This window comes from Hippopotamus amphibius, chromosome 7 (genome assembly GCF_030028045.1).
Source record: "Hippopotamus amphibius kiboko isolate mHipAmp2 chromosome 7, mHipAmp2.hap2, whole genome shotgun sequence".
Lineage (NCBI taxonomy): Eukaryota > Metazoa > Chordata > Mammalia > Artiodactyla > Hippopotamidae > Hippopotamus > Hippopotamus amphibius.
This window is the reverse complement of record NC_080192.1, coordinates 119773133-119786633: the sequence shown is the minus strand read 5'-3', so window position 1 is coordinate 119786633 and position 13501 is coordinate 119773133. Positions and strand designations below refer to the sequence as shown.

General features: G+C 39.8%; 1 protein-coding gene across 2 annotated transcripts in view; it reads right to left on the bottom strand.

Moving 5' to 3' along the window:
• Positions 1–13501, bottom strand: part of FEZ2 (fasciculation and elongation protein zeta 2) — a 42160-nt gene that overhangs the window by 5713 nt on the left and 22946 nt on the right. Inside the window, exons 6-7 of one of the 2 annotated variants that reach the window (XM_057740814.1) lie at positions 3850–3930; positions 1607–1682 (exon numbers count right to left, since the gene is read on the bottom strand). In XM_057740814.1, the coding sequence (XP_057596797.1) occupies positions 1607–1682; positions 3850–3930 (157 nt within the window). The remainder of the gene's footprint in view (positions 1–1606; positions 1683–3849; positions 3931–13501) is intronic. The other variant, XM_057740816.1, reaches the window with a different exon arrangement.

Sequence of the window (13501 nt, the reverse complement as noted above, 5' to 3'; positions counted from 1 at the left end):
AATTTATTTACTACGAGGTAAACAGAGCAAATATTTTAATCCTCATTTTTCACTGTGACCAAGAGAGGGTAAATGCCTTTCAAGGATATCCTCATAAATAACAGGGACAGAAGCAGAATTCAGGGCTCATCTATGGCTATTGTAAGTATACATTATGTCGAATGTCTCAAGTCTAACCAATTATTTTAAAATGCAAGCCCACTGAAGGTGGGGTATTTTTGTCTGCTTTGTTCACTGAAGTATCTCAAGTGCCCAGAACATGGCCTGGCACAGAGTAGGCCTTCGTTAAATATTTGCTGAGTGAATAAATATTTTTAAAATATTACTACCAATTTATTTTCTACCTGTAACTACCTAGCTTGGTTACTACATTCCTAAGAAAGGAGAGTGTTTTAGGCTGCACTTCTAAATCTTTCCTACTGAGTTACTGACACTTACACTACGAGGGTGAGTCAAAAACTATCCGCACTCCGGCTGTAGAATTTATTTTAATTAACTTTTAGAAAAGACAAATACATCATTTTTCGACAATCTCCTTGCTTCTCAATACACTTTGTCCATCTGCCAACAAGCTTTCATACTCCCTCATTAAAAAATGTTTTAGGCTGAGCTGTGAGCCACGAATGCACCACTGTCTTCACTTCTTCATCGTGGGAAGCTGCTGCATAACACAGGGAGATAAACTCAGTGATGGGTGATGACTTAGAGGGCCAGGATAGGGAGGGTGGAAGGGAGTCCCGGGAGGGAGGGGATATGAGGACATATGTATAAATACAGCTGATTCACTTTGGTGTACCTCAAAAACTGGCACAAGAGTGTAAAGCAATTCTATTCCAATAAAGAGCTTTGGAAAAAAAAAAAAAAAAAAGAGGTGAATCTTCGTCCTCATACGGCTGTTTTCAGAGGAGCAAACAGGTGAAAGACCAATGGAGCAAGATCAGGACTACAGGAAGGATGCTTTAACACCTCAAAACAAAGTTTTTGCGAGTGCTGACAGTGTGGGCAGAAGTGTGCGGATGTGTACACCCTCAGACCACAAAAAACGAATCACTGCACACTGCTCTTCTTTCATGCAAATCACAAGTGGGGCATCCATTTTTGCTCGCACTGCAGTTACAAGTGAACTGATGTAACTATTCACACCTGCACAGCAGTGACTGAGGAGACAGTAGCCTTGAACGGAAAGCACTGCTATGACAGTGCAGCCAAAAGAAGTTTTAATATAACCAGAGTGCGGATAACTTTTGACTCTCCCTCATACTATAAGATCCATGAAGCACCTTATTTATTGATAAATGGATATATTTTTAAATATACAAGAGATGATGGAAAATTAAGTTACATTTTCCCCCCAAAAGTTCAGCTTGTAAATATTTCAAAAGGTAAGAAAAACAGAAAAAATGCAAATCAACTCTAGATTAAGTGTTCTGTTTGATGTCACAGCCATTTATGGTTTCATTCTCGAAAGTATGAATGATGACATTCACCATTTACTATCCTAAACTGACAAAACAAAACAATAACAGCAACAAAAGCAGCCAACTAAATCAGTGTTTAGAATCAGCAAAAGTAAACAGGGTAACAATATAATTTTGTCTTTGCTTACTTTTTGTTAATATTTGAAGATCTTCAACAGACGGTGGTCCATTTTTTTTCTCATAAGGGATGACTGTTGTTAAGTACTGCCAAGTTAAAAAAAAAAAAAGTCACTTAAATCTGAATTACTTTCTCTGCAAAAATTTGATATAGTTACTAGAAGGTTCGTTTTATAACATGAAACATGAGCCACTTTAGTAATGAACACAGGTATCTTACTATCTCAGCCAGGACTCATTTTTTTTGCTCATCTCTATTTCATACAAGCCTAATGTTTACATAAATATCTACTTTCTCAGCTTCCAGTTATTGAAAATTTCACAGGAGTAGGTCTGAGGGTGATATGTCCAATTTGTTCATTTTTAAAGTGAAGTCTTAGCTAACATTCTGCTTGCATATTAACACATTATTGAAATGGTAATTTAAACTAAAAACAAAATCATTCTGTGTTACAAAATAGTTCCCAACAGTCAAATGATTCTGTTTCAAACCACTTTTTTCTGGTTGAACAAAACAGTCACATGGATAATTTGACAACTTTAAAAATGTATACCAGCTTTCTCCAGAAGCTAAAAAAGAAACACCCAAATAATTTTAGAGATGTATTACTATTATTATTTTAAATTATTGTGTAAGTAGTTATAAATGCATAAAGGTATTAAAAGAAAAAAGTGAAAGGAGAGAATGGTCTAATGAATAATGAAAATTCATGTCTGATATTGAGACAAACTGCCTAGTTCACTACTGTAAAGGCTCACAAGTGTCCGTTATGTCCTATAACTATGTCCCATGAAAGCATAATCTAAAAATTATTGTCCAGATTCCTGTATTCTGACCAGTCCACCAAAAAATGTATTTTTGCATGTGCTTATCTCGAGACCTACCAGTTTAACTTGGACTCTCTCCAGACCCACCCATTATTTAGCCCCAGTCCTGAATCTCAGCTCTATTCCTGATCCTCTTTGAGCAATATTATCCCACTCATAATCAAACAAAATAGAACTGCTTAACAGTAACTGATTACAAGGAATTGTTTCAATCTTTAAGAAACTTAACTTCCACCATCTTTATGGTGTAGGCCTCTCCAAGGTGATGCCCAGTTGTATAACCAAACATGTTTCTTTGTAAAGAATACACAAGAAGCCAAAACATGCCCTCCTGGGGCCTCGCTAATAGCATGCATGTCAGGCAACCTGGAGAAGCACCAGGAAGCCGCGCTGCATCTCGGCATGCATGCTGTCTGGCCACACTTTCAGGCCTTCCTGCCCCACTCCCACATGTTGGGTCAGTTTGGAATTATTCTGCCATCTCATGGGTTTGAGAGGCGAGAGCCACCAGAATAAAACACACAAAAAAATAAAAATTCAACCATCCCTTAATAGAGCCCACTTATGAGCTGCAAATGTCAGCGTGAAGGATTATTTAATGTCGGAACACAGAACTATCTGCAGTAAAAACCTAGGCTCAAACGCTTTATTCTGATAAACTGCCTACAAGCTACACTCTGCACACTTTCTCAATCTTCACTTCAGAACTAAATTGAAGAACTTTCTTTTTAAAGTGAAGGTGTCAACTGTGAAAAGTAATTCTAAGCACACTCAGTGTAGATGTGTTTCCCATGCTCGTGACATTCCTCAAGTCATTAAAAAATGTTAGTAAAAAGCAAACTGCCACACATTTGACTGTATATTTATACCCATGTATAATCTGGTATAAACAATGTCTCTTGCCTCATTCAGCAGACAACTGAGTTGACTGACCACATGAACTGCCTTAAAAACACATGAATTTCACTTAAACGTAGGTAAGATATACTCTATAGACATTTTGACCTAGAACTGTAATCTAAAAGATACCAACATCTGGCTTTCTTTCCCCCAAAATGAGATCTTATTTCTTCAACTTTTAGAATTACAGTAGCATATTCTAGTTTAGTTATGTTCACAATTATATATTCTACATATGCAATTCATTTAAGTCAATATGTTAATATCTACTTGTTTAAAGGTAAAGGTGAAAAATAGACTTCTAAAACATGTATTAAGAATGTACTGAGTCTGCTGTCCAATTCGAGAAATGCTTTTTCCTAGAGGGAAATTCTACGCATTCTCAAGGCTATAAATATAATGAACTTTCATTTCTCTCTTTTAAGCAATAGTCTTAGTAAATTAGTAAGACTGCCAGCTTTCAGGACCTTCACTTACACAGAGAATGAAAAAGCAGAGAATGAGGAAAATAAGGATAACCGAGCACCTGTTTCTCTCCACCTGAATTTCCAAAGGTGTGGCGGAGGCCATTCTGAATGACATTTGAGATCCCTTCCATGCTGAAGCGCTAAAGGCAGCGATATACGGCCCGGAAGAAAAGGACAGAGAGAGAAGTTCAAAGACTATTAGTAAGAACGTACCATGATGACTTATGTGCCCAAGAGGCAAGCAGTTAGAAAATGCCACTAACTCATTCAGATAAAGCAGACAAAATCATGCTGTTTTAAAATGCTTTTGCTTCCGTTTCTTTGCAAGTCAAAGGCAAAAGCAACTACTTTCATGCAACTATATTTGTGAAGATTTTTCCTGACGTAGCTGAAAAATAAATTTGCTCCCATATAAACACTATAAATTGTACACATATTTGTTTTATGCAAAATTTACCACATAACTTTAAAGATACCTTTTGATATTGTTTACCTACATTTTTTCAAAAGTCTGAAAACTTAACACTAACAGTATGCATATTTTCAGTCTAAGTTTGCATATTTCTACCATAAGTTTGGAGAACATTAACATAACATTTGGCAAATGAAAATGCTGTTACTCAGAGAGCTGATTATTGCTTCCCACTCACTCTTCAGGCCACCTGCCATCGCCTCGGTGCAGAAAATGCGAACTGGAAGAACACACATGCTTCCTGGAGAGCAGAGTGGATCCCACGTGCCAGCGATGCCCCCTAAAACTTCTGCAGACTTTTCCATTCTGTTTCTAGGAAACAATTCTAGCTCCTTTCTCCCAGCAACCTCCAAGGCTTCCTAGAATTCACTGTACTGGAAAGGGAATATTGTTTTCCACCACCACTCATCTTGATTTGTAACCAGTCTACAACGTCACCAGACAGTGAAAAGTGGCACTTCTGTAGCTGCTGAGTCAAAGGACTTCCACGGATCCTCTTACAGCAGAACTAATTAAGGGGAAAGGCATTTGGAAAAGGAAGTGCAGCACTGATTCACCGGATGGTTCCTTCCCCTGGAATTTTATAGGGGTGAGTTCAATCAGTAAATAATTTGAGCAGTCAACATGAAGAGTATTTTACCAGGCCCTAAGGAACAGAAAAAGGGAAACTAAGGCAATGGTTTTTGCTCTCAAGAAATGCGTAGTGTAGCCCAGTGATTCTCAAAGTGTGGTCCAGGGACACCTCCCTTTCCCACCCCTCGGCCCAGGAAGTCTCTGAAACCCTTTCAGGGCTCCATGAGTTCAAAATTTTCTTAGAAACACTAAGACATAATTTGCCTTTTTCACTCTCATTCTCTCATGATTTAAGGTGCAATATTTCAAATGACAGACTGGACACAGAAGCCAATTTGAAAATCTAGCGGTCTGATTAAGTCAGGTATTAATGAGACTGACAAAAATACACAGACATGCCATTTTTCTCAGTTTTTTACATAGTTATTTCTCCTAAACAATAAGCTATTTATATAATGAATTTCTTACTGGTATTTTTAAATGAGTTAATACGTTAAATTTTTCATTTTTAATTTCTAATACAGTAAAAATCAATGTAAGCTATATAAACAAAAGCTCTTTGGAATCTTCAGTAAATTTTAAGAGTAAAAAGAAGTCCACACAACAAAAAGCTGAGAAACATCAAAAAATGTAATCTTTGAAGGAGCTAAATGCCATTATATCAATCACATACTCACTGGTGTTACTGAAAATCCAAGTACCTTGTGGAAGATTGTCCAACTACACCTCTCCTCCTGAACCAACCCTCCTCCCCCACCCAGTCCTTCCTAGACCTGCATTCCATTTTGTGTCAGCAAGAATCAAATGCCTGGTTAAGACACCTCCCCTAAACATGCTGTACTTTACTAGCAGCATAACTCTTACTTTTGATGAAGCAGGCTGCTTTTAAAAGAAAATCTACAGATAATCATGTTTGTAGATTTTTCACGTGCTAGCACAGAATTTGTTCACATTTTTTAAAGCGATTACCAAAAGAAAGGACTTCTTAGGCTCCAGCGTCTGCAATAAAACTTATGGGAAACTCTTTTCAAATAAGTCAGCTCTCTTTTTAAAAAAACTATGTCTATCAAATGTAGTTCCTTTCAAAAGCAACAAAGAGAAAAATACTGAATTTTCTATATTACTTCACTCCATTATCTATCCATTTATCAGGCATGTTAAAGCCAAATACAAATTCAGAAAATCTCAAGCAAGAGGAGACATTTTAGAATCCATGTATCAGAAAACTAAGGTATACTGCATATTTGAACAGTGTATTCTAAAAACACCATCTTTACTTTCCCAGTGGGAAATCCAATTCCCGTCCCTTGGCCGGGGTGGGAGTGGGGGGCAGTTTATGCAAATTTTTTAATTCTTAGGCTGTAATTTAAATTTCTTTATTAAATGTTCAGTTGTGGACATTACTGAGCCATTTCAACTGCCAATACCCTGAGTATTTGTGAAAGATGGCTTTCATGCAACCATGCTTAGTGGAAATAAATGAAAATGCAATCATGTGAAGCCACGGCAACTTAGGAAAATACAAAACTAACAACTGATTCTGGCGAAAGAAGTTCAGTAAAGGAACTCCCGGTAGAACCTTTGCCCTTGTGACTGATGGCCGCTGAGTCAGTAGCTGTGGCCAATCAGGCCCCAATGTACCCCGACCAGGCAAGCAACGTGGCTGCCAATAAGGTTCAACTGGGAAAATGACAGAACAAGAAAAATCAGAACATTCAGGGGAAGTACAAAGAAACCAACTATGAGATACAGCTGAGAACGTCCCACCCACAGCGCTCCAGCTGCCATCAACTCCCACCTCCCCAGGAATCACTCAGTAACAATTTTCTCCCTTTACTCCATGTTCAAACTCTTCCCCTCTGCTAGCTCTTCCCCACATTACCAACTTTAAATTCTCAAACCCTCAACCTCTCTTTCCCCAGGGTTTCCAGAAACAGCTCTACCCAGCATCATTTCTTGGACGCCGAGGTCTGTGGACACCCTTCAGATCCCTCAGAGATATCCAGTAAGCTCTCCTCCCTGCCTCCCTGGGGTCCTAGACACCACACTCTCCCAGGGTGCCTCCTGCCTCTGGTTTGCTTCTTCTGAAAACTGCCTCTTTCTTTGCTCACCTCTTACACACTGGTGGTTCCCCAGGATTGTGTCCCTATTTTTTTCCTCATGTACACTCTGACTTCTCCCACTTCAACTTCTGCCTCTGTAGATCTATAGCTCCACTTGAGTAAGAGCGGTAAAGTGCTTAGAATAGAGCCTGGCACAAAGGAAGGACTCAAAAAACACTAGCTACCTTTATTATTATTTCCCTCCTGAGCTTCGGACTTGTACGTTTAGTGGTCTATTGGACATCTGTACTTAAACATTCCAAAAACATATCGTATCCAAGACCAAATTCATCTTCCTCTCCCCCACCAATTTTTTTTTATTAAAAGCCTCTTTCTCCTTCAGCATTCTATACCTCTTTCCTTCATTTATTCATTCTTTCAAATATATGTTCTTAAAAATGTTCTGAGCCACATATTATTCCAGGTATTAAGGATACAAAGTGAACACATCAGCCAAGGCCCTTCCCACTCTCATGACCTGACATTCCAGCCTAAGAGGAGCAGAAAAAGTAAAACAAGTAAAGGAACTAGATAATTGCAGACAATGTACACCCTGCCAACAGCTACAGCAATTAAAAACTGGATGCCTACTTTATACTGGGAGGTCAGAGAAAAGTTCTCCTAGGAGGTGACATCTGAGCTGAAACATGAATTATACACCCTCCCAGATGAGCTACAAAGGATAATGGACAAGAGATCCTCCCAGAACAAAACCGAAAGCGGCCAAAGTGGCCAACCAAGGAGTTCACCCTGTGGCCAATGAGCAGGGGTCCTGTTATTCTTCTGCAGCAGGATGTGAACAGTAGCTACTGAGTATTTCCAATTTCCCCTCCTTCCAATAAGAAGGTTTTATTGCAGCAGCCCTGTTCTCTCTCCATCTTTGTGTGCTGGATGTGCTAGAATGGGAGGCTTACCCTCTGTACCATAAGGAGCTACATCATCCAGAGCTGATGAGGACAGACATCCCCCAAAGATGCTGTGCTAGATGCAGTTACTGTTGAAGAGACTTACATATCTCCCTTTGGGGAAGGGGTACACATGTTCTATCTACGCCACCCCAAGGCAGAAATCAATGACCCAACCCTGGCCCCTCCCTTCTCCATTGCCCCAACCAACAGATTCAACCTCCTTAACATCTCTGAAATTCCACTATTTTCCCATTGCTGTCACTTTCTTGGCTCATTTCTTACCCGATGACAGCAACAGCTTCCAAATCAATTCCTTACCTCTGGTTGTCTCCTTCCAATTATTTTCTCCTTGAAACTCTGAAGTTACCCTTCCAAGAGACAAACCTGAACATGTAACAAGCCACTTAAAACCTCTCCTTGGTTTCCTACAGTCTTTAAATAAGGACCAAATGCCATAGCAAGGCGTACATTACAAAGCACTCCATTTTCCAGCTTCTTCTTTGCTACTCCACACTCTCTTCTTGACTTACTTCCTCCCTCAACTTCTAGCCATAATGAACCACCTGCGGTTCCCCAGGTGCCCTGTCACCCTCAGGTGGTTGCCCACGCCACCCCCTCTGCTCAGTATGCCTGTCCCCTCCTTCCTCCACGTGTCCTCAAGATTCAATTCAGACCCCTAAACCAAACTAGGGGTGATGGTGATGTACACACACCTCTACCAGGACAGCACCAGTGGCACCAGGCACAGAGAACACCAAAAACATGGTAGCTGTTTTGAATGTAGCAATTATCACCCTAACCCTAGGTTTCTCAACCTTGGCACTACTGACACTGGGGTCAGATGTGCAATTCTTTGCTGCAGGAGCAGTCCTGTGAAGTGTAGGATGTTGAAGGGCATCTCTTGCCTCTACTCAGCAGGATGCCAGTGACACCGCCCCCTCCACCCCTCTAAATTGTGACAATGACAAATGTTTCCGGACACTGCCTAATGTCTCCTGGGGGGCAGAACTGGCCTGGTTGAGAATCACAGCATGTGCATTGGATGATCTGTCATCAGATCCCAAGCCCACAGGGAGCACGTCCCCTGGAGGCTAGGATTTACTCTGCATCCTTAACACCTATGCCCAGCACATAACTAGAGACCAATATATGTTTGCCTAATAAATGAAAAGATAAAAGTTTAATTTGCCACACAGATGGACCTTGAAGGCATTATGCTAAGTGAAGTAAGTCAGAGAAAGACAAATACTGTATGATCTCACCTATATGTGGAATCTTGAAAAAAATAAAATAAAAACCTTAACTCATAGAAAAAGAGATCAGACTTGAGGTTACCAGAGTTGGAGGGCAGGGGAAGAGGGGACTGGAGGAAAGGTGGTCAACAGGTATAAACGTCCAGTTATGGGATAAATAAGCACTAGTAATATAAGGTACGACATGACTTTACTTAACACTGACATATGATATATGAGTAAATCCTAGGAGTTCTCATGACAAGGAGAACTGTTTTTTCTCTTTGCCTCTTTCTTTCCATTGTATCTATATGAGAAGATGGATGTTAGCTGCTCCTACTGTGGTAATCATTTCACCATACATATATATAAATCAAACCTTCCTGCTATCTACCTTAAACTTACACAGCAATGCATGGCATTTATTTCTCAATAAAACTGGAAAAAAGACAGATTTTTTTTTTAAGTGGGGATGAGTCACAAGATCTAAAAAACAGCACAGAAAGAAAAAGAAATTTTGATTGGGTTAATTTTTCATAAACTCAACTCCATTGCAAAATCTTAAAGGAGAGAAATAATGTCAGATACCCCTTTCGTACGCCCGCAAAGCACAAGCCCATCCTCAGCACGCAGGAGGCACTGACAGATTGTCAGTGGCTTCAACTGCAAAATTCCTCAGCAGTTACTCCCCCTACCAGTGAAATACTTCCAGATTTTTTTTTTTTTTAAATGAAACCAGGAATCACACCTTAGTCAAAAGTATTTGGAATCAGAAAATTGTTCAACAGTGTTCTTGGAGAGAAAAATGTTGGACTAGGAATCAGAAATCTGGGCTCTCTCCCAGCTTTGCCAGCTTTGCCACTAACTGTGTGACATGACAGCAGTCCCTAAGCCGGCAGAGGCCAGTTTCCTCATCTGTGAAATGGATGATTAAATGATGTCATTTTTAAAGGTCTTCTTATTTGTAACCTCTATGCATCTACAAGTTAACGCAATCAAGAAGATGTATGATTTTTGAAGAAGGCAAATCAAAACCATATATAAGCATGCATGCACACAGCACAGTATGAGACTGAAAGTCACATAAGCCTACGATGTAAGTGCTCTAGAATGACAGAATTGCCCAGCCAGATGATATATTCAGAGCTGTCTACTCCAAAGGCATCCTCTTCCTTCTGTGGACATGAGAAAGACTAGGTCTCAGTCTCTCCATCCCAGTGACCTGCACAGTGCCTGTGTCACGGCAGGATTTATAAACATCTGCTAAGCCAAAGTTGTAACACACCTAAGACCAGTCTTAGAGCTTATGATGACCATATTATCGCGAGGCCTCTTGATTTCTTGCAGAAGAGAAACTTTTGAAAGAGCTCAAAGGCAAAAATAATCTGAGGGTGAACAGAAGAAAGATGACATGACAAGGTATAAAGTTATTTGTCAAAGGAGTGAACGACAGAGTTCTGGAAAAGTCCACTGAAGAACCTAGTCTGAGAAGTCAACGTGAGATTAATAACGTAAGATAAAATCATCCTGTTGACATGATCTGTAAAACAGTGGGGTGATTAAGAAATATAAAATCCCTAGGATAATAAAAGAGTAGCAAGTAGAAGAAGATCAATGAACTAGAAGGATCACGGAATGGAGAGACTACCAGCGAGACAAGGGAGGAATAGGAAAAGAGCTCCCCGGAGCACACAATAGAGTTTGCTTCACAACCGCCATATAAATTCCAAAAACAATACATCCTCTTGGAAGGCAAAATGAATCTGAAAAAGATAAAACCTCAGAGGCAGATTAAATTCACTTTTCAGTAAACGTCACCTCATTTAGGAACACTGCATTTATATGCTTGAGAGCAGATGCAGTGTTATTAGGTGCTTATGGTACTTAACTGGGCCAGGGGGAAGACTTTCTCTATGCTTAAATTTTATAAGTAGGGAGAGGGTGGGGGAGAGGGTTGGAGGGATGGAGGGAATGAGGAAGAGAAATGGAAGGAGGGAATAAGAGAGGCACTTCTTTGTTGAACATTTCTCAAGGTGAAGGTCCCGGAGCCATGTCAAAGCACTGACAGAAGTAAGTCTCAAGGTTACGAGTGTTTGATGAAACGAAGGACATCCAATAAAGGATTGTTACAGTTTAACTAAAATAAACAACGGCAGTATTCATATGTCAGAAGCCAGATCATGCCTCCACTGTAATCCACCATTTCCAGATCTGAAGTAAAGCATCCAAATGTTCAAATTCAAAGCGAAGCGCTTGTGAAGATTCTGTGAGTCTAAAATTATTCTGTAATCTATCCACCGCATCTTTATGAAGGAGTTAATAGCTCTGTAAAATGCCCTTCTCAGAATGGAATTTTTTGATGGGAGCCCATTTATAAGCAGGAAAATGATTAAGCATTACAGTATTCACTTTATTGTTCCCCTCACCGCTGACAACGTGCCAGAGTAACGTGGCAAGGATGGGGGAAGGGGTTCACTGAGTTCAGGGCCTCAGTCACGTGATTTACACTGAGCATACTCACGACTGCCTCATGACCGTTTCCTTCCCTGGCGTGAATATGTATTAACGTCTCAAAATCGGTCATTCTCTGGAAACTTCTCAGATGAAACCAGGAGCAACAAAGTGTAAACAAGATATAGATTTCTTTAAAAATCTATAAAAATCTGAAAGCCAAAGAAACGCGTCGAGACCTCCGTGCCCACCCACAACAAGCCTGCATAGCTCAGAACTGGAGAACCCAGAGCCGCAGGCTCCCGGCACCCACCTCTGTGCAGCTCTGTGCATCCCCGCTCCAAGGCACACCGGTTCTGCAAGCTAAGGCCTCTGCGGAGCTTTTGTTTACCCATTTATGAAATGGCAGCAACAATAATACCTGCTTCATAGGGTTGCTGTGAGGATTAAGTGAAATAATCCATGGGAAGCACTTAAGAGTGTTCAACAAATATAAATGTTCAAAAATGTCTGGGCTGGGACTTCCTAGGTGGCGCAGTAGTTCAGAATCCACCTGCCAATGCAGGGGACATGGGTTCAATCCCTGCTCCAGGAAGATCCCACATGCCACGGAGCAACAAAGCTCGTGCACCACAACTACTGAGTCTGCGCTCTAGAGCCCGTGAGCCACAACTATGAGCCCATATGCAGCAACTACTGAAGCCCAAGAGCCTAGAGCCCGTGCTCTGCAACAAGAGAAGCCACTGCAATGAGAAGCCCACACACCACAATGAAGAGTAGCCCCCACTCGCCACAATTAGAAAAAGCCTATGTGCAGCAATGAAAACCCAATGTAGCCAATAAATAAAGTAAATAAATAAATTTATTTTTTAAAAAAATGTCTGGGCCGTATTCCCTTTAAAAGGCTAGACCAACATTTGGGACATAGCTCCCAAAGAGAAGTAACCACACCCTTCTACTTTTCTCCCAAACAGTAAACAACAGTATTTCAAGTTCTCCTCATATAAATAAAATGGCAACTGAGAAATAACCACCCTGATTATAGTCTCTAGCTTGAAAGGACTGAAGGCGACACAAGGAAAAGATACTGCTGTCTGAGACTGAATCAGTCAGAATGCTTGAACAGAAAACAAGTAACATTTTTAGGTAATTCAAGGTCTTTCTGAATAATAAAAAGAAGAGAGCTAGAAAACACAATATAACCTGAAAAGCGACACGGAATCAGATACAGCACTGTGGTGTGCTAATTCTTTTCCAGAGTCTTACACCTACCACCTCATTCTCTGCACAGCATATTCACCAGCTTAACTAATTTCACAGAAAGCAGGATCCAACACAGGGAAAAGCCAAACTAACCCAGAGGTCAGGACATTCAAGCTATTCCTGCTATCAAACTTTTCTTAGCTTTTCTCTTAAGATGAGGCCTCCCCTGACACCCAGTGGCATAGATCTCTAGCCGGGAAAGCTTTTAAAAACCTCAATATCAAAGCTCAATATCAGAAAAAAAGGTTGGGAAAAGCAATTAGGAAATACTTTTCATCTATTTCTGACTCCTTTTCCAACCCATGCTCTCACTCCATTAATATCCTTTATACTCAAGGTTCAAAAGAAAGTGAAATTCTAACACAATTATTGTTCTTTATAAATCACATCATTTTTAATAGTTTGAGTGACATGATTTTCAAATATTAATATATAAGAGTAATTTTTTAGTTAAAATTCTCAAAATAATCAAAATACAAAACATGAGAAAAGCACAGAATTGAAAGCAATAGTTAAATGTAAAAAAAAAAGTAAAAACATTAATTACTAAGCTATTACCTACGATGTAAAAGTTGATCTTGCTTGTTTTGACACTTCTTCAAATCAAATAATTTTAATGTGAATTATTGATCAGTTATAAATGCAAATTCTACCAAAGAAATTTTTTTGAAAAAGATTCAGGTAAGTTAGGAAATGTGAACATGCCTTAA